The 20,776-nt window shown below is 42.2% G+C and overlaps 1 protein-coding gene across 1 annotated transcript in view; it reads right to left on the reverse strand.

Annotated features, from left to right (window-relative positions):
* LOC114659704 (ribosomal protein S6 kinase beta-2-like) overlaps positions 1-20,776 on the reverse strand; it is a 55,258-nt gene that overhangs the window by 32,728 nt on the left and 1,754 nt on the right. Inside the window, exons 2-6 of the mRNA XM_028812321.2 lie at positions 14,579-14,616; positions 13,915-14,032; positions 11,965-12,033; positions 11,424-11,571; positions 5,746-5,803 (exon numbers count right to left, since the gene is read on the reverse strand). Coding sequence (XP_028668154.1) covers positions 5,746-5,803; positions 11,424-11,571; positions 11,965-12,033; positions 13,915-14,032; positions 14,579-14,616 — 431 coding nt within the window. The remainder of the gene's footprint in view (positions 1-5,745; positions 5,804-11,423; positions 11,572-11,964; positions 12,034-13,914; positions 14,033-14,578; positions 14,617-20,776) is intronic.

Below are 20,776 nucleotides of genomic sequence, written 5' to 3' on the forward strand. Positions count from 1 at the left end.
AGCTGTTAATGGCGACAAATCTCACTGTCATGTCACAGGCATTCCCTCTGTGCTTGGAGGAATGCTAGACTCTTGACTCGGCAAATAAACATTGCGTGTGCGTGAGTTGCGAAATGTAAACAGGCAAGATGGCACCGACATGTGAAAAGGCAGCGAAGCAAGTGCAGAAAAGAAAACACTTGCATTATGCGCATTTGCGCATTATCGCGGAGTCAGACTCTTGATTTTTCAGAATCGGACTTTATTGGCAGTGATCAGGAGATCGAGCAAGAGAGTTAGAAGCAGGCATCAGCTGATCAGACACCAGCCGATGCCGCGCCAGCGGATCTGCTGCCAGTTGCGTGCCTTCGCGCAGCCGATGCATCTATGGCAAGGTTCACATGGGATAAATACACAGACATTGATCCGTTGAGAGCTGATCTGGCTACCGGAGTTTACAAGACGGCATGGCTTGCTGTTGGACACGACAGATCACCAGCTGCTGTACTTCAGGCTGCTCTCTCCTGATGCTGCTTTTCAGCTACTGTCAGACGAGACAAACAGGTAGGCAGAGATTTTTTTTGAATCGCGGGCTGCGTTTGCATCGCATTCTCGTTTTTCAAAGTGGAAACCCACAACGAAAGACGAGATGAAGCGCGCTGTGGCATTACAAATAGAGATGGGACAGAACTGGTGATATAACTTCAGGGAGCATTGGTCCAAACGTGTTTTGTCCCCTGGTGGCTTAGGTACGTGCTGCTGCAAAGTTTTATTCACTTCTGTAATAAACAGAAGCAAATCCCATGGGGTGAGCCAGGCTATAATGCCATACATAAAGTTCATAAAGTTTCAGAAGATGAAAAGAGGTGACAATACGGTTTTCATGCAGGCAGAAAATTTGGTGGCAGTGGCATGGCATGATGGCAAATGGGTGACTTGTCTCTCTACAGTACACACTAACAATATATGTTAGAAAGTGCAGCAACAGACAATTGAAAAATAGGCACCAAAGCAACACGTATTGTAAGGAGTGCAATGTGGCAATGACTGAAATTGGCTGCTTTGAGCGAGATCAGACTTTGCTGTGTAAAATGTATGTGATATGTATGTGAAATTATAGAGTATGCAGGCTCATACAACATGCAAGACAGTAACATTTGTCAAAAGTAAATATTTTTTGTTGATTTGATATGTTAAACAATTGCTTTGTGTTCTTTTTTAAAAAATGTTAGTTTTTGGAAAAATATTCAGCCCTGGGAGAAAAGAAACAAAAAAAAAATTAGCCCTAAAAGAGTTAACCTACTGATGCCTCAATTAATGTACGGTAATTTAATTGGTATTTATTGTGATTCTTGAAACTTACCAGTAGCTGCTGCATTTCCCACCCTAGGCTTATATTCGAGTCAATAAGTTTTTCCAGTTTTTGTAGGTAAAATTAGGTACCTCAGCTTATTTTCCAGTCGGCTTATACTCGAGTAAATACGGTATAAATATTAAAAATAGTAGCGGCCCTAGCACTGACCCCTGCTGGTCACCACTCTTAACATCTGCCAATTCTGATGTGGTTCCTCGCACCATCACCCTCTGCTTCCTGTGTCTGAGCCAATTCTGCACCCACCTAAAAATCACCCTGAACTCCCACTTCTTTTAGTTTGATGCCCAACCTCTCATGTGGCACCTTATCAAATGCTTTCTGAACGTCCAGATCAATAATATCATAAGCTCCACTTTGATCGTATCCTTTTGTTGCTTCCACATAGAATTCCAGCATGTTAGTAAAACACGACCTCCATGTCTGACCCCATGTCCTGTCCTTGCCAGGTGTTGCTCAATCTTATCCTTAATAATTCCTTCCATTAAATTTTCCTGTGATTGAACCCTTAGTCAAATCATAGAAATCAGGTCATTGGACTTTGAGAGACCTGATTAACAGAGGTAAGATCTCTGTACGAATAACTCGATTACATGACCATGTAAACCCTTAACCAGATTACTGTTACAGATTTTGTAGTCTGCACATGTCCATTTCACTCTGTCAGCCTGCATGTGTATTTGCTTCCTAGACACACTTTCACCAGCAGAAGTGTCCACAAAATTAATTTCTCGAGGCAAATGTTCAGTCAATCATAGAATTCCTTCTCCTGGTTGAAATAATCAGCCTGGATATTTCAGAAATCACTAAATTCATGTTGGTAAGGTGAACGTACGATGCTAAGTTCAGCAACACAAACTCGAAAGTGATACTGTAACATGTTAAAAGAAACGTGCATCAACTAGTCTGATTTCTTTTTAAAGTGACGAGTAACTTAACACAATACTTATAGTATCTTATTGAAGTATCAATACCCACGCTATTCTTATCCCAGCAGCACTGGGCGTGAGGCAAGAGACACACATGCCGGTATGCCAGTCTTCTGCAGGGCTCAATCACACAGCCAAGCAGATTTTCAAATTTACGGTGGCTGATGATGGTGTTTAACTCTTTTTTTTGGGGGGGGCAGTTTAATGACATTGGAGTATTTTGGAAGAGAAGAAATCCAAAAGATTACTTGCGTATGTAAACGCAGATTGTTAAGACACCAGGTTTCCGCCTTCACTGGTTATTCACCGTATCTGTATGCAGGCAAACGCATACAATATGGACGAGTACTTAGAAGATTTTCCCCTCTTACAACCTGAAGATGTACACATCTAGGCGCTACAAACGTGGCAGCCTTTAACAAAACCTTGGTCTTATTTCTTTTTCTTTGCAGTTTCTTTCCAGCGGCTGTGGGACATCTGTTGGTGAAGAAAGATTCATGGATCATGACTTTGCTGATGACGCTGTGATCTTCACGGAGTCAATGGAGGCTCTGATCGGGGCGCTCGAGAAACAGAGCGAGGAGTCTGAGTGTCTGGGCTTGCGAGTGTCCCAATAAAAACAAGAGCCAGGCCTTTAATGACCTCTTGGGCACAGCCATCGGCAGTGCGTCTGTCTGCGGAGAGAGTGTCGACCTCGTCGAGAGGTTTACTTACCTTCGCAGTGACATTCATGTCTCTGGTGACTCTTCCTATGAAGTCAGTAGACGGATTGGGAGAGCATGAGGGGTCATGAGGTCACTGGAAAGGGGTGTGTGGTGCTCCCGATTACCGGAGTTAACCATTTTTACATAGAATTCCGAGCCTGAGGCATGTTTGACCTTAACAAGTCAAGTCAAGTCATGTTGGGGAGCATGCACTGGTACAGTGAGTTGCCGCACTCACCACATGATGAAACAACTCAGGATCCCGGTTGGCAACCCCCTAGGCAGACACACCGATCCAGTGCGACCCTCCAGAAATGACTCTCTATCTGCCGCAGCCAGGTGTTAAGTGGGCTCCCCCTTGGCCTGATCCAGCCACTCGTGAGCCGGACCACCCTCGGGGAATTGCGCCACATGGCCATAGAGCTGTAACTGACGCTCCCTCACCATGTAGGTAATGTGCCTCATTCGGGACTCCGTGAGCAACACAAAGTCAAACCAACGGTACCCAAAGATTCTCTAAAGAGACACAGTACTGAAGGAGTCCAGTGTTCGTCTCAGGTGACTGGATAGCATCCATATCTCGCAACTATACAGCAAGATGGGAAACACCAGGACTGTAAAGACTTGGACCTTCATCCTTATGCATAGATATCAGATATTACTCCTTTACCAATTCTCTATCTTCAAGAATGCTGACGATTTTAAATGGGCAAACTTGGAAGGAACAAACATCTATTAGCATGTTCCATTTGTGGGCACAATTGCTCATACTGATGCCTTTACATCTGACCACTTCTTATTGCCACCTATAAGAAGGTTATTGACAGCAGCAACTCTCTTATTATCCAAGCCAGAAGTTCTTGCATGTGTTTGGAGGGTTGGGTTTGTCATATTGTTTACAGTTCTTCAATTGTCCCTTCTACTTATTATCTAAGTGGACTTTGTAAGTTGACCTTGGGTGTTTCGTTGTGTGGTTGGTGCCACACTCTCTCTCGGAGTTAGTGAGTGTACCCTGTGATGGACTGTTCCATCTAATGCTGTTTCCCATTTTGACGAGGAAGCTATGGACACCATAAAACCTCAAACTGGATAAACAAGATACAAAATGTATAGATGGTGTCACATGTGTGTGCATGGGAGACAGCTTAAGGGCTCTAGTAAATGTAATTACCTGCCGAGTCAGGGGTTGACACTGTTTTCTGATCTTTGCTCTCTTTCTCCTTCAGCAGACTGGGTGATTGATGGCCCTATCATTGCTGACATCATCTGTGGTGTCCATCCCCCTAGACACGCCCCTTCCAATCATCTTCATTCATAAACCTGGCAAACCAGTGACTTACTTTGGTTCTGTTTGGACTTGTGTCCATAAAGACATCCCGACAACTAACTGCATGTTATTCTACACAAAAACGGTGTTATAAGGGGTTACCAAGGTGGTAACCCAACTCTTTACCAGTGTTCTTTATGTCATTTTACAATAGATGTACTCAGAAGATGTGATGACTAAATAGTTGTTGTCAGGACCTCTGCATTTTAGGGGAAACCAGCAATACTCATGTTCAGTAAAAGGATGAATTAATATTAGCATTCCATCTTCATCAAGATCGAACAATCATTTTCAATTACCGGGCTGTGGGGAGCAACTATAGGCACAAGGTGGACACCAAACCTGGTCAAGATCCCATTCCTGCACACAGTACCTCAAGAATGAATGCAAAATAATAATTTGGATGTCTTCGGAATGCAGGAGAAATTCCAATTACCTGGGAAAAACCTGCATGAACACAGGGATTAGAAGCAAACCCCAAACCCAAAATGGCTGACTCAGCAAGTGAAGCCCAGTTCCGTAAGCTTTGAATGAGCCATGGTGACCACTGAGTTGTTTCATTATAACTGAATAGGTTCAGACTAGAGCACCCTTTGGACAGCTGGAGGAGATCAGACCCCATTCGTGAGAAGGGGTGGGGAGAGAAGAGCAAACAATGGTCAGAACATTAGGATCACGGACTTAGGAGAAATGAAATGTAGCAGAGCGGACTGTCACTTCACCCTGGCTGATACACTCATTCAGAATCCCCCCTACAGGGTGGAGCACAGACGAGTCTTGTACTTTGACCAGACAAGATAGCACCTTGGTTGCTTTCCAATGCAAACTTTCCTCCTATGGTGGCCTAATTTTAATGATTTTTTTTTTTTAACAAAATGAACTACCATGCTCTAAAAGTGGTAGTTACAGTAAAAAACAGCTGAAACTGTGCACTTGGACATGCCATTTCTAGGAGAAATTTATTCTTTTTAAAAACTTAGTAGCAGCAGACAGGGAATCAGGGAATATGAAATGTTGCAGTGGGAAGAGAGAGCTGCCCCATAGGAATACATCAACCTAAGTATGAATCTCTCATAAGGGATTCCCTCATATTCCCATGTGGAGTGTTCACGCTCTCTTCATCTCCCAATGGGTTTTCCTACTCCACACGTATAGGTTACGTTGACTGTTAGCTGGTCCCAGTATGAGTGCATGTGTGGGCCCAAATGCCTTCCTTCCAGAGCTGCTGGGATAAATTAAATTAAGTGGGTTTGAGAATGTTTTGCTATGTTTGCTTAGTTAAGTGTTGACTTTCTGTGGCCCTTTATTTTTTATCAAACCTCATGAGCTATCTCAAAGTACGTCAAGTCAGTCTAGGAATTATTCACATATGGACATGGAAAAGACAGCTGCCATATCTGTTTGGTTTTGACGAAAGTTCAAATTTTGCCTTACCTGGCCATGTCTTCCATGAAGATTCCTTCTCTTTCCAGCTGCATGAACAGTTCTCCTCCTGTGAAGAGAAAGACAATTGAGCCACACTCACCAAGAGCTCCTCAATCCCATCGCGAGCAGCATTTCTGTCTTTAGACCGCAAAAATCTCAACACAGGCAAAGCAACCAAAGTAACATGCATAGAAATCTACACACATAAATCCATCCATCCATTATCCAACCTGCTATATCCTAACTACAGTGTCACGGGGGTCTGCTGGAGCCAATCCCAACCAACACAGGGCGCAAGGCAGGAAACAAACCCACACACCAAGCACACATGAGGGACAATTTAGAATTGCCAATGCACCTAACCTGCATGTCTTTGGACTGTGGGAGAAAACCCAAGCAGACACGGGGAGAACATGCAAACTCCACGCAGGGAGGACCTGGGAAGCGAACCCAGGTGTCCTAACCTCGAGGCAGCAGCGCTAACACTGCACCACCATGCCGCCAGACACAGATAAATGCTTTGTCCAAATCACAGACTCATTCACATTGTCCCAAAGGTGCAGTGCTTTCTCAGCAAAAAATCAGGTCTAGCAGAGGCAGTAAATGTAGCAGCCTCAGCTGAACAGGCCTTTGTGTCTCCGAGTACACAAAAGATTTAAAGCTTCTCAAAGGGTGGCGCTAATCCCCATTATGGAAGTTGAATCCAGCAGATCAGTCTAATTTGTATTTCCGGGGGGGTGGGGTGGGGGGTTGTTTGGGGGAAACAGCAACTAGCAAGGGACGAGCCACAGGGGAAAAGCCCAAAGGCTGCCCAAAGCCCACAGGATGGTTTAGGACAGGGAGCCTAGCAGGTAGCACTCACCTCTGCGCAATCTGGGCATAGGCCGTGGATATCATACTTATTAACATACAGAAGAAATATTACATGAGTATTTAATGTTACTTTTGTTTATTATCTGCTGCATTTTATTTTCCTGTGTTATGCTCCATGTGTTTTGAGGGTGGTTCCCCAAGAGCCGGGGCCATCTGCCAATCACCACTACACACTCCCCTCCGCCCTATAAAATCAGAGGGTCTCCCATAGTTCCTGGAGGGTTCATTTGAATGCGCTTGGGAGTTGGTGAGTTACTTTGATTTGTCTGTGCTTGTGCTATTGTGTTTTCTGCCATTTTTGACTTTGCCTTGAATTATTGTATTGGGACTTTGTTCTCTTTGGATTGCCTTGCTGGCAACTCCTTTATGCCTTTTGTGCTCTTTGGATCATCACAGTGTCATATTTTTGTGAAGAACAAACCTTTTGTTTTAAGAAGATCCTGTGTCTGCTCTATTACAAGCCAGGGTTTGGATGGCGACATCCCCCACTAGTTGTCATTTTGGACGTTTTTGGGGACTTTCAGTTCCCATTACTTCGAGGATGTCAGATTACTTGACCAGGTATCTCTAAAGATGACAAATTACATGACTCCCTCCCAACGGCTCTGCACCATTACAAGTTTCCTTTTGCCCTGTAACAGTATTATGATGGTTGACATCATTTTGTAGCCAATCACCATGGAGCACACTGAAATACTCATTAGTTGTCAACTTCCCCACACACAGTAGCCACACCCTACAACTTTACACAAAACTGAATCCATAGCCGCGGGATGCTACGACTGAGTCATGACATGACTACCAGCTATAACATTATTGGCTTTCTAAGATTACGTAAAATAAGGACTGTGAACAAAAATTACAGGCAAAGTCATATAGTGCATTTGGGGCTTTATGTGGCATTAACGTCAATAAATGGCTCAACAAAGAACAAAAGGGACATACAGTGTAGATCTGAAAACCAGCCGGGGGCTGAAATATAACACAGTCATTTAGTGTGACACACTTTCTGACTCAAAGGTGTGTAGTGTGACATCAGACTAGGCTTACCAATTATTAATAATGGTTTACTTGTGCAACTGTTATTACGTCGATGGCCAAATCTAGACAAGATGAGTAGGCACCAGCCTGGGTGCACCATGACTGAGGGAACACCAAGATATAATTTCATATACAATCGCAATTGTATTTGCGATTGTGAGGGTGCGGACCTTGAAAGGGGAACCCCCACTCTTCGGTTTTCTATGTGATCACAAGGTGCTGATCTCCAAGGTGGATCACTCACTCATCAATTTTTATATGTGATCGTGAGGATGCCAGTCTCCAAAGGGGATCACTTGCACATTGATTTCATATACAATCATGAAGGTGCAGATCTCCAAAGGGGAACCCCCCCCCCCAAACTCATCGATTTTTATAAGCAATCATCAGGGCGTTGATCTCCACTGGGGATCCCTCACTCGTCGATTTCATATGTGATCCTGAGGGTGCCGTTCTCCAAAGGGGGATCATCACTTGGCAATTTTTTTATGCAATCGTGAGGTCAATGATCTCCAAGGTGGAATCCCCCGCTCGTCGATTTCATATGTGATTGTGAGTACACTGACCTTCAAGGGGTCGCAAGGGGGAATTAAGATCCGACCACACAGATCTCAATGGAGGACTCTATTTTGGATGCCTCTTTTTCGGCGCTTGCAACGGAGTCTACCTAGAGATGCAATGTTCCCTTATCAGCCAGCCCTGATTATGTGGAACGACAAGGGCATAAAGCACTTGTGAAACGATCAGGAGAACATTCTCACATAGTGCATAGTAATCCTTGATTTTCACATTTACATTTCTGGTACACAGGCCTTTATTTAAAAAATAAAATCAGACACCAGAGAAGGACTTGTTCCCTGACAGACAATGTGCTTTCACAACTTACACTAATGTGTTTTAAATAAACTTGCAAAAATGAAAGTGAGAGGAAGCACAAAGATAACAATCTTAGTCTACATCCAAGAACTGAATAAAAAGAAATAACATGGCAGGGAAGAACAAGCTGAAATGACACCGGATGCCTGAAATATAGGGGAGCCTTTGACATTACATTGACTAATTTAGTCTATTTTTCTTGCTTTTAGATAATCAAGGTAAAGAGCCTGGCACTGGAGACACTTGAATAGAAAACAAAATTTACAGAGTAAACAGGCCTGGAGGGGAAAAAGTATAAGAATAGAGGAGGGATACGTACAGTCTGGCTCCTGACAACCCTCCATTAGATTAATCAACTTTAGAAAACTTAAGAAAATGGATACAGTTATATGTTGTCTAATTGATGTAAATCACTGCTGTGAGAGTTTTGATCACAGACGCAGAAAGGCGCACAACTTCCTCTCAGCAACATGGCAGCCAGCGAGGTATTAGAAAATGGGGCTTGTGTTTGGCTAATACACCTGTCAGTTAAAATGTGTGCTTAAAAATGGCAAACCTCAAGAGACTTGAAGGGTGCAAGATACAAGCTGCACATTTGATAATGTCTACCCTGGAAGAAGGAAACAGGAAATCTTAAGTTAAAAATAGTCAGACCCCTTCCTGTGGTTGACAGAACACCTGACACCAGCTTTCGGAGGCTTGATAAGACGCATGTAAAGAAAGAGTACAGAAGGACGATCTGTCCGCTCTTTCACTTCCGACGTTCGCCCTTGTTAACACTTTTCTATTTTGGTGGTTGAATTTATAAATGAGTTTCCTAATGCTTTTCCACTACAGATGGCTTTTGCAAGTGGGGCAAATAATCAGTAGTTAGTATGTTGTTGGGATTTGTGTTGTTAATGTTTTGTTGAAATTGTCAGACATGTAAGCCAGTAGGGTGGGATGATAGATAGATAGAGATAGATAGATAGATAGATAGATAGATAGATAGATAGATAGATAGATAGATAGATAGATAGATAGATAGATAGATAGATAGATAGATAGATAGATAGATAGATAGATAGATAGATAGATAGATAGATAGATAGATAGATGGATGAAAGGCACTATATAACTGAGATAGATAGATAGATAGATAGATAGATAGATAGATAGATAGATAGATAGATAGATAGATAGATAGATAGATAGATAGATAGATAGATAGATGAAAGGCACTATATAACTGAGAGATAGATAGATAGATAGATAGATAGATAGATAGATAGATAGATAGATAGATAGATAGATAGATAGATAGATAGATAGATAGATACTTTATTAATCCCAGGGGGAAATTCACATATTCCAGCAGCAAAAAATATTAAATTAAAGAGTAATAAAAAATGCAGGTAAAAAAACAGACAATAACTTGAATAATGTTCAACGTTTACCCCCTCTGGTGGAATTGAAGAGTCGCATAGTTTGGGGGAGGAATGATCTTCTCAGTCTGTCAGTGGAGCAGGACAGTGACAGCAGTCTGTCGCTGAAACTGCTCCTCTGTCTGGAGATGATACTGTTTAATGGATGTAGTGGATTCTCCATAATTGACAGGAGCCTGCTGAGTGCCCGTTGCTCTGCTACGGATGTCAAACCGTCCAGCTCTATGCCAACAATAGAGCCTGCCTTCCTCACCAGTTTGTCCAGGCGTGAGGCATCCTTCTTCTTAATGCTGCCTCCCCAGCACACCACTGCGTAGAAGAGGGCACTCGCCACAACCATCTGATAGAACATCTGCAGCATCTTACTGCAGATGTTGAAGGATGCCAGTCTTCTAAGGAAGTACAGGCGGCTCTGTCCTTTCTTGCACAGAGAATCAGTATTGGCAGTCCAGTCTAATTTATCGTCCAGCTGCACTCCCAGGTATTTATAGGTCTGCACCCTCTGCACACAGTCACCTCTGATGATCACGGGGTCCATGAGGGGCCTGGGTCTCCTAAAATTATTGCATCAGTGAGGCGCATAGGGCAGTGCACCATGGAGGCGGCTATGAAAACTTATGTGATGCGAAATGCTGCACTCCATCTTCACCAATTACTCTCCAAAGTCGAAACTACTAACAGATGTGTAAAATGTCAGCAGTGCTTGTGGTCAACCGCTGATCACAATTCATTGCTTGACCTCCACTAACAATAGTTCCTGTTTGAATGAAAAGTACATGTCCTGGAGTAAGAGTTAAAATAAAGTATCAGGAACCATCTATCAGCAACTTGAATTTCTGGAGTTTCTGTGGCGGGCATGTTACAAAAGTTCTTGTGTTTCTAAAAAAAAAAGTCTGTGGTTCCTGAAAAATAAAAAAAGGTTCAAGCGGTGGGAATGAGCCTATTATGCTGATCAGAACAGGGCTGAGTAGTATCTTAAAGGCATTTGTATGTAAACCTGAGATGAAACCATTGCAGTGTGGGCATTTAATAGCCAATATATTTTATGGGCAACAAGTGGTTGTGAGGCACTCACTTTGTGTCTAAATCTATTTTGTTATATTTTGTCAGCTTGTGATGATGACATCAGAGAGCGCCGATATCTGATTGTTTGATCGACTTTCTTTGATGAGAATTGCTCATGAACTTTCATGTCTCGCTAGTCATTACCAAAAAGAGAGACAGATAGCATAAATTAAGTAAGTCAATAGACATCTGCACACAAAGAAGAAAATTCTGGTATGGTCATATCAGAATCTTCGTAGCAATAATAACTTCACTGGTGGTCTCCTACGAATATATTCCTTGTGCAGTATGACCCAAGCTGGGGTGGTCCGCAGTGCTAAAGGAGCCTAAGAAAGTCCTTTGTATTGCCTCTGCAATACAATGACATTCACCATTCACAACAAGGCTCTGGGCTGTTTGCTCACTCACCACTAAGGCACTCCAGAATAAGATACAGCTTCCCACCGGTCTGGAAGGCATACATTAGGTCTACGATGAATGGGTGCTTCACAGCTTCCAAGATGTTGCGTTCTGCCTTGGTGTGGGCAGTGTCCTTTGCATTGCAGACGATCTTGGCCTGAATGGGTCAACAGTGAGAGCCATTTGTAAAGTCACCTCCTCAAAACACCTACAACTATATGAGCCCTTCAATAATTAAAGGGTAGCAGGCAATTTTTGAGATGAATAATGAACAAATCCTGCTAGTGTTTAACCAGATAATACGAGGTAAAATTAGGAATCAGCACTATGTCTTGGAAATATTTACTTATCATCTAATAATTAGCAACTTGATTCTTTCCAGTATTTGTATGAAATTGTGCTATATAAATAAATGTTGCTGTTGCCGTTATTGTTTCCAACCCCACAGAAGCCGTGATGTGTCTCTCTATTGTTTAGAAATTAATTAACTTATGCCACACTGCACTTTTCCTTTAACAGAAAAGGAGACCAAGCATAAAATATCTTGTACCTTTCGGAGGACTTTCATGGCGAAGATCTTGCCAGAGTGCATCCCCTGCACCTTCCTTACCTGAAATACCTAAAATAAAATGCAAATTATGACCAAAATTAACTCAATTCCATAAGAATGTGACAGATTTTATTCTTTTTTTTTTGCACAACAAAATAAACCAAAAAAACACTGGACAGGTCAGCGCATAAATTAATTTTCTAATTAATTTACCCTGATGTTAAAAGTATAAAAAGTCAGGTTTCCATATCTGTGGGTTCCAGTTCAACCAACCTCAGATCGAAACTATTCAGAATAAAAATGCAAAACTTGAATGTGATGTGCGCCGAGCACTCCGCTGAATTCATGCGAATGAAGCGATCTGTAGACATATCCTGCTGTAGCCTTCCCAGTCACTGGAGTTTAATGAAATGGCTTATCAAGTAAACTTACAGTTTATACAGAAGAGCCAAGTGCTGAGCCACCACACTGCTCTTCAGTCAGCTAGCTCTGCTCACACAAAGAACCCTTTCTCTAGTGTGTAGATTGATCAACCCCGACTTCCGGCAATCGCTGCCTTAATAAAAGGAAAGTTCTTTCGCTCTCACCTGTCCCACCTCAGATTATGAGCTCTACAAATCCCCAAGCTGGTTGACGATTTCCATCTTTACACTTCCCGCAATACTGTTGCTCTTACGCAAAACAAAATATTCAAAACCCTAACCCTAACGCCTAATCCTAATCCTAACCCTAAACCTAACCCTAATTCTGAACAATAAAGACATTCAAACAAAACTTACTAAACAAAATGTTAAACTGAATTTGGACTTCCTTAAAGCATGGCCCCCCTCACTAGCCAATCAAAGTAAATCCGTCCATCAGCCCACAAACACCTAACCAGGGTGACAGCTTTAAACTTAGGTATGGGTATCCATACGTGCGCACGTCCAAAAAGCTGTGCAGGCTAGAAACGGTTTGGATATACACAGAGTGTATGCCTGTAGGTAATTAGTACGCCGCAACATAAGTAGTAAAGTTAAACGGTTATTATTGACAGGGACACAAAAGCACACAGTGGTAAGTGCTGCCCCACGTTTCTAAAAACAAAAGCCATTCAGTTGGCAATCCTGACTATAAGGCGCAGTGAGGCCCTTGGCGTCACATTGTGTGCTATCACTTGACAAGAAAATAAAAATCTTAGATCTTTTGAAAAGTGTCATGTCGCTTTCCAAAGTCATCATTCCCTAAACTTGTGTTTCTTAAACTAGGAGTCCCGACCCATTTTGGGTCGCGTGATGTCTATAATTGGATCACGCGGAGTCGTAAATGACAATTGCAGTGAATGAAAGAGGGTTGCAAACTAACAGTGGACAGCCTTGCAATGGGTCTCCTCTTGCATGGCTGAAACATCTCCAATTGGTGGTTACTCTCTAAAAGGAAGGGAATGGCGGTCGGTGGCGATTCTCCAGTGGGACATCAATAATGAAGGTCAACAGTGATGCTCCATGGCGGACTTCTTCTCCCATGTACGACAATCAACAGCGATTCTCTTAGGTGGTGGACGACGATCGACGGCAATTCTCCAAGGGGGACAAGTGGAGGATGATTCCGCTGATCTACTGCTGTTTGGCAGTGATCACGGGTCACAAAGACACGGCATAGGCAAAATTGGGTTGTTGGGGAAAAAAAAAAACGTTTAAGAACTTCTGCCCTAAACAATACAGTATAACAATGATCTATATAGCATTTACAATGCATTAGGTGTTTTTAATAATCTACAGATGATTTAAAGCATATTGAAGGATGTGTGTAGGTTATATGCAAATACTATGCCATATTATATAAGAGACTTGAGTTTCTGCAGACTTTGGTATCCATGGGGGGGGGGGGGGTCCTGAAACCAATCTGTCGCAAATAAGAAGAGCCAACTACATAAACATCAAGTATAATTTTTTTCTGTGACTGACTCACCTTCCCATAGCCACCCTTTCCCAATACGCGCAGGAGCTCGAAGCACTCAGCGCCCACCCGCTCTGGACCCTGGTTCACATTATCCGACGAGATCTCGATCTCCTCACATGGTCCATCTCTGCAGAGTGGCATATAAGAATTCAACATGACAGTTTACAAATCAGGTAAAACAAGAAATTCACGTCAGGATGCCATAAACAGGGAATTTTCGGAATGGTATACAAATGGAATTTCAAATCAATCCATCTCTCATTTAGATGGTACCCTGTCCACCATGAAACATTACAAGATACTTCAGAAAGTAAGTGAGATTATGATATCAAACATAAAAACTCCACATAAACATAAAAATTTAGTCAAGCAAGTAAAAGAATTATTATAAGGAATTGTCAATCATTATATAGGCAGTTATAAAATAATGGGAGGAATTTGCACTGCAGACAGAAACCTGGTCAGTCACAAGTTGAGTGAAGATGATGATGTCAATGAAGTAAAGCAGGAATGACAACACAAAGAAAGATGAACCTAACAGGGAAAAGCTGGTACAATGAAAGAGCAAAGGTCCAGACAAACATACTGCTAAAGAGGTCTGTGATAAGAGATAGGCAGTCCAAAATGAAGGAAGAACGTCAAACAGGGTCATAGTGATCATAAGCATACTCACAAATTGGACTCCAGCCCTGAGAAGTCACAGACTTCCTCCTGTAATGAAACAGAAAAGAGGTTAGGGGGCTTAAATTAGCAGATATGCTCTACTATTAAATTCTGAACCCAAAGGGAAACATGACCAAGGATGACACGTTTGCCTGACACTTTACAGCCCAATTACAATCCAAATCCCACCAAATCACATAAAATTGTAAGCAATATTGGGTGGCAATTTCCTGCCATGAAAAGGACGAACCAAATACACTCCACCACCCAAAAGCCACAAAACATCTGTGAATTCGACTCTCCGATTGGCAAATCGGTACTTCATTTGCATGAGTGGGCGGGGACCCAGAGTTACATTTCCAGAGTAATTTTTTACCAAATGGCCGAAGTCCTCCAGTGGGTAACAACCTACAGAGTGAAGCTTTTAAACAGATTTCTTTAAGTAATGACGAAGAAATGGCAGAAAAAGATTACGACGCGAGTTCAATTGGCGTCATCTGTTGCAAGTTTTTCTCATTCAGGGGCAACAGCATAACAGAAAGTGTAAGGCGGCTGTTTCAGAGTGCATCTAAAAGGAAGGAAAAAAGTTAAAAAATGTATTTCCACGATGAAGAAGAAAGAAGGTAGAGTTGGTTCAATGAGATTTGTGTTTCATGTGTATTATGTGCTCAGATTATTCCCGAGACATTTATTTAAAAACTAGCCGTTCCCTGCAGCTCTGCCCACGTAGAAGTGACACAGGACAGCGAGGAGGGCCCTGCCTGGCTCCCCACTCCTGACGTCATGCTTCCCTTTCACCTCTGCCTGCAGCCTCTGTCTCGGATTAGTGCGAATATGTCACTCCTGCAAGCTAACTATGATTCTTAGCGCGATGAGAGAAGTTGCAAAATTAATCAGAATGTTCAAGCAAATTCTAGAAAAAGAGCCCGATCTAAATCCGTTACATAGTTTTCTTGTGAAAAGCGGACAGACATACAGACAGATAGACAGACGCTGGATTTTAAATATATAGAGATATGCATGTCCTTTGCATGTTATAAGGAATTGATTCGATTACTGACATGTGGATTATGTGACATAAGTAACATGACATTGTTTTGTTTTTGTTTTTTTTTTTTGGAATGTGCATACCCTACACAGATAATGACTCGTCATGGGATTTGAACACAGAATGATGGATCTGTAAGGTGCCAGTGTCAACTATAACTTATTAAGTTTATTACATAAAGAATTCACAGCGCCTGCCCTGCACATAGAGATTTCACTTAAAATTATTTTTGTTGCCGATAGATGACAGCACCTGCCCTGCATTCCAAAATGCTGTGGAGACAGTTGTCAGTCGAACAGTTGCATAATTAGATCTGAACCACCCTGTATTAGCTACAGTAGGAAAATAACATAACACTGCCTTTCAGACACCTGGGTCACAAGGGCCAGAGCCAATCCTGGCAGCACTGGGTGCAAAGCTGGACTTGGACAGGGCTCCACACATGGGCAAGGTTCACAAAATTTCATTGGATTAAAATGTAGCAAGACTGGTGTTCAGGCAGCGCCAGGATTGACAAATACTGAAGGTGTCACCACCCTGTAGCAGAAAAACCGGAGCAATTACTCATCAGTGTGTATTAGACTGTCACCGGCACGCCACATTTTGCACAGAGCAACACCCAGCCAGTCAGCTGATGACAGGGTCACCTGTCAAAATATCGATTCCCTCTGTCCATTGACTTGTTCCTTCAGAAGTTTATCTTCAGTGATCTTATTTGCCAGCTAGACATAAGATCTGAAGTGTCTGTAACCAGAGAAATGTGACCGGGTCCAACAGTTTACATTTGCTACAGTCTGTAACTGATAGTGTCCATGTCCCACAAGCCAGCCATGTAATGGGTGGATGTCGCGCAAATTGTCAGAGAAAGCCGCACTCACGTCTCTGTAGCAGACAGAAACGGCCATCTCCCTCTCAATGGAAGAATACTTCAACAAAATGAAATAAATAAAAGCGTTGTGAAATGCAGAAATTAATAAATAATCAATATGAAATGTGAGAAAACAAATTAAATGAGCCACTAAATATATTTGTGTTACTTTTTTCTTTTATATATATATATATATATATATATATATATATATATATATATATATATATATATATATAACCCTAACCCTAATTTTATATATATATAAAATCCAGCATCTGTCTGTATGTCTGTCCAGTTTTCATGAGAGAACTACTTAACAGATTTAATTCTTTTTTTATTTTTCTATAATTTGCTTGAACATTCCGGCTGATTTTGCGACTTCTCTCATCGTGCTAAGTATTATAGTTCGCTTGCGGTACCGATTTATTTGTGCAAATCTGAGAGAGACACAGCAGGCTGAGGGAAGCGGGGTGGGGCCCTCCTCACTGACACGCCAGCCTCGGGGCGTATCTTTCATCCACTTAGCTAGCGAACGAGACAACTACTGTACTTAACGGATTTAGATCTTTTTTTTTTTCTAGAATTTGCTTGAACATTCCGGTTGATTTTGCGACTTCTCTCATCACACAAGAATTATAGTTCGCTTGCAGGAGCGATATATTCCTGCAAATACGAGTTTGCCCTGTTTCACTACTACGCGGGCAAAGCCGTGGGGGACGGCTAGTATATACACATATTCTTTTCTTCCTATTTCTTCATTTATTTATTTCAGTAATATACACGCAACATAACATGCACAAAGAAAGCTGTCACTTTCATTTGTCAAATTCTAGAGTGTGGGTTATAGTGACTTTTGATTGGTGATTGGTCAGAAGAGTGGATGTAAACCTTTTGGCCATCAGGTGCCACATAAGACACAGACTCCTAATGACAAATTCGGAGTTTCCTGAATTAACGTAGCCATTTCACACTGTAATTTTGGGCAACTTTGTCCCGCACTCGTAACTGCCCGTGAGCCACAGGGATCTTATTCGTGGATTTTCAGTTCTACATTTAACACTGTCACACTAGAGTTTCTCCATAGCAAACTTCTGGTATTAATCTGGACTATGCCACGTGTCTCTGGATCTCCGACTTTCTAAGAAACAGACGTCGGACGGTGAAGATGGGTGAGAATATCAGTCTGGATCCCTGACCCTAATCCTAACCATCAGAGTAATCACAGTGTTAAGTAAAGGAAGAGAGTGGAGGGAAGCCTAGAGCTGAAAGTCAAAACAGGGTGGAGCGTGCAATCACTCACACAGTGTGAGTGGGGACAAGGGGCACATCCAAGGGACAGTCGATATCCACTGCTAAATATGCTTAACTCTCAGGGAGTGTTTTGTGCTCTCCTCTCCTTTTCTCTCTGTACACCAAAGACTGAACCGCCAGTGACCCACCTTTTCAACTGCTACAGTTTGTGGATGACACCACACTGGTTGGCTTGATTACAGACGGGGATGAGGTGTCATATCCAAGGGTGGTGGATTAGCAATCTTCCTCAACAATCTTACCTTGAGTACCATAAAAAGAATAGAAATGACAGAACATTTTAGGAGACACTTTCGCCTCCTTACATGTCCTGTGTGAACTACCACTCACAATCTGAACTGGAATCAGAACAGAACAGCTCTTATCAAAACAGCTCAGCCATGGATGCTTCTCCGTCAACGTCAAAAATGTCACCTGTCCCAATCAGCACTTGTACAGTTATGGGAAGCATCCTCACTTTCTTCATAACAGTCTGGTATTGAAGTTCACCTGCTCGCTCAAAACATAAATTGCAGCGTGTCATCCGGACAACTGAGACTGGACTCCATTGAGATCTGGTGTACATCACGGGCCTTCATTGAGTTGGCTCCCTCACTTCACATTTCATTTCTGCTTGAGTGCCATTTAAGGAAAGAAATGAAGCAATTCAGAGGAACGATGAAGAAATTCAGAGGAACAAATCTTTGAAAACAATGAATTCAAATGAATTCAAAAGAAGTTAATTAGCAGCGAAAACAGGTCACTAATTAAGGAAGGGGAAGGAGTGAAAACCTGCAGCCACAGCGGCCTTCCAGGACCAGAGTTGGGGACCCCAAGCTAGGCAAAGACCAGACCTTCTGGGACAATGTGCTCTGCACAGGTAAGAGTTGTTTGGTCACAGTAACAGTAAACATGATCTGCACAAACCAAAGACAGCATTTCAGGAGAAGGCCCTCATACCAATTGTGAAGCATGGCAGTGGAAATGTGCTGGCTTGGGGTTGTTTTACCGCCTCGGGGGCTGGACAGCTTGCAGCCATTGAGTCATCCATGAACTCTGCATCATATTAAAGTGGGTATGAGGAGAATATGAAGCCATCTGTCCAAAATTTGAAGTTGAACTGCAAATGGACCTTACAACATGATAATGAACAGAGAAACACTAGCAAATTTACAAAAGAATGGCTAAAAAAAAAAAGAAGAAGAAATGGAGAGATCTGGACTGGCCCAGGCAAAATCCTGATCTGAATCACATTGGCTTCTGAAACAAGAAAACCCACAAGCGTCTTGCAACTGAAGGAATTTTGCATGGAGGAGTGGTCCACAATTTCACCGAGTCGATGTCGTAGACTGGTGGGCACTTATGCAAAACGCCTACAAGAACTCATTTCTGTCAAAGGGAGCAATACAGGCTTCTGAGGCCAAGGGTGGACTTACTTTTTCCCCCTCAGCAGACCATTACATTGATTGAAGTTTATGTTGAATAAAATGATTGAAAAGGTGTGGGAACTATTTGCATAAATATCTACAGTTTGGTTGTTCAAAATATAACAATCTTGAAAAAAATAAAATAAAAATAAATGTTGTTTATATAGCGCCTTTCCAGGGCTCAAGGCGCTTCACAGAGTCTCATAAAGAAACAGCAGGCGTATGTAAAACTGGATACAGATGTTTCCTGAATAGGACATTAAAACAGATAGATACAGGATATATAAAGGCATTAAATAGAATAGAAGACAACAAACCTGAGTAAAATATTAAATTCAATACTAAAAGAAAAGACTAGCAAATCACATCATCTCTCTACATATATATATATATATATATATAAAATCCAACATCTGTCTGTCTGTCCGCTTTTCACGAGACAACTACTTTACGGATTTAGATCGGGTTTTCCTATAATTTGCTTGAACATTCCAGTTGATTTTGCGACTTCTGCCAGAGCGCTAAGTATCATAGTTCGCAAGCAGGAGCGATTTAATCAACAACAATATTTATTTTATTTGTGAATTTCCCGTTGGGATTAATAAAGTATCTATCTATCTATTTCTAGAGCGCATTTTCATACAAATGCTGTAGCTCAAAGTCCTTTACAGGACTGAAGAAAGAGAAAAAAAGACAAGATATAAAAAATAAAATTAGGCCACACTAACTAACATAGAATAAAAGTAAGGTCTGATGGCCAGGGAGGACTGAAAAAACAAATAAGAAACTCCAGGCGGCTGGAGATAAAAAACAAAATCTGCAGGGGCACCAAGACCATGAGACCACCCAGCCCCTTCTAGGCATTCTACCTAACATCAGTGATCTCAATCAGTCCTCATGGTTTTCAGGCTTTACATGGAAGAATTTGATGATGACGGTCATGTGGACTTCTGGCCTTCAATCCATCATGTGGGGACAGCACGGTGCTTTTATCAGGTGGTGGTGGTGGCGGCGCAGATTGCCAGCACAGAAAAATCGGAAAAAGAACAGCAGAGAAAGTAGGGATGAGTACGAATTTCGGAGCCACTAATCGCACTAATCCAAGGCAGAGGCTGTGGGCCGAGGGGAGGGCGAAGCGTGACGTCAGGAGTGGGGACCCTCCTCACTCACATGCCAGCCTCGGACCGCACCTTGTCTCTGCTTAGCTAGCAAATGAGAGAACTAATTAACGGATTTAAAACATTTTTTTTTCCTACAATTTGCTTGAACATTCAGGTTGATTTTGCGACTTCTCTCATTGCGCTACATATCATAGTTCACTTGCGGTACCGATTTATTTGAATCAGAGAGAACAGCTTGCGGGCCTTGGTGGAGGGGGTCCCTCCACACTCATGTGCCAGCCTCCGGTCAAATCGGTCTTCCTCTGGCCAACGTTTTGGAGCGTATCTTGCCTTCGCTTAGCTAGCAATACCGATTTGTTTATTGATTTTTAAAGTTTGCCCTGTTTCTCTACGACATGGGTGGAGCCGCGGGGAACAGCTAGTTTGTGATATAACACACACACACAAATTA

The sequence above is a fragment of the Erpetoichthys calabaricus genome, chromosome 10, assembly GCF_900747795.2.
Source record: "Erpetoichthys calabaricus chromosome 10, fErpCal1.3, whole genome shotgun sequence".
NCBI lineage: Eukaryota > Metazoa > Chordata > Cladistia > Polypteriformes > Polypteridae > Erpetoichthys > Erpetoichthys calabaricus.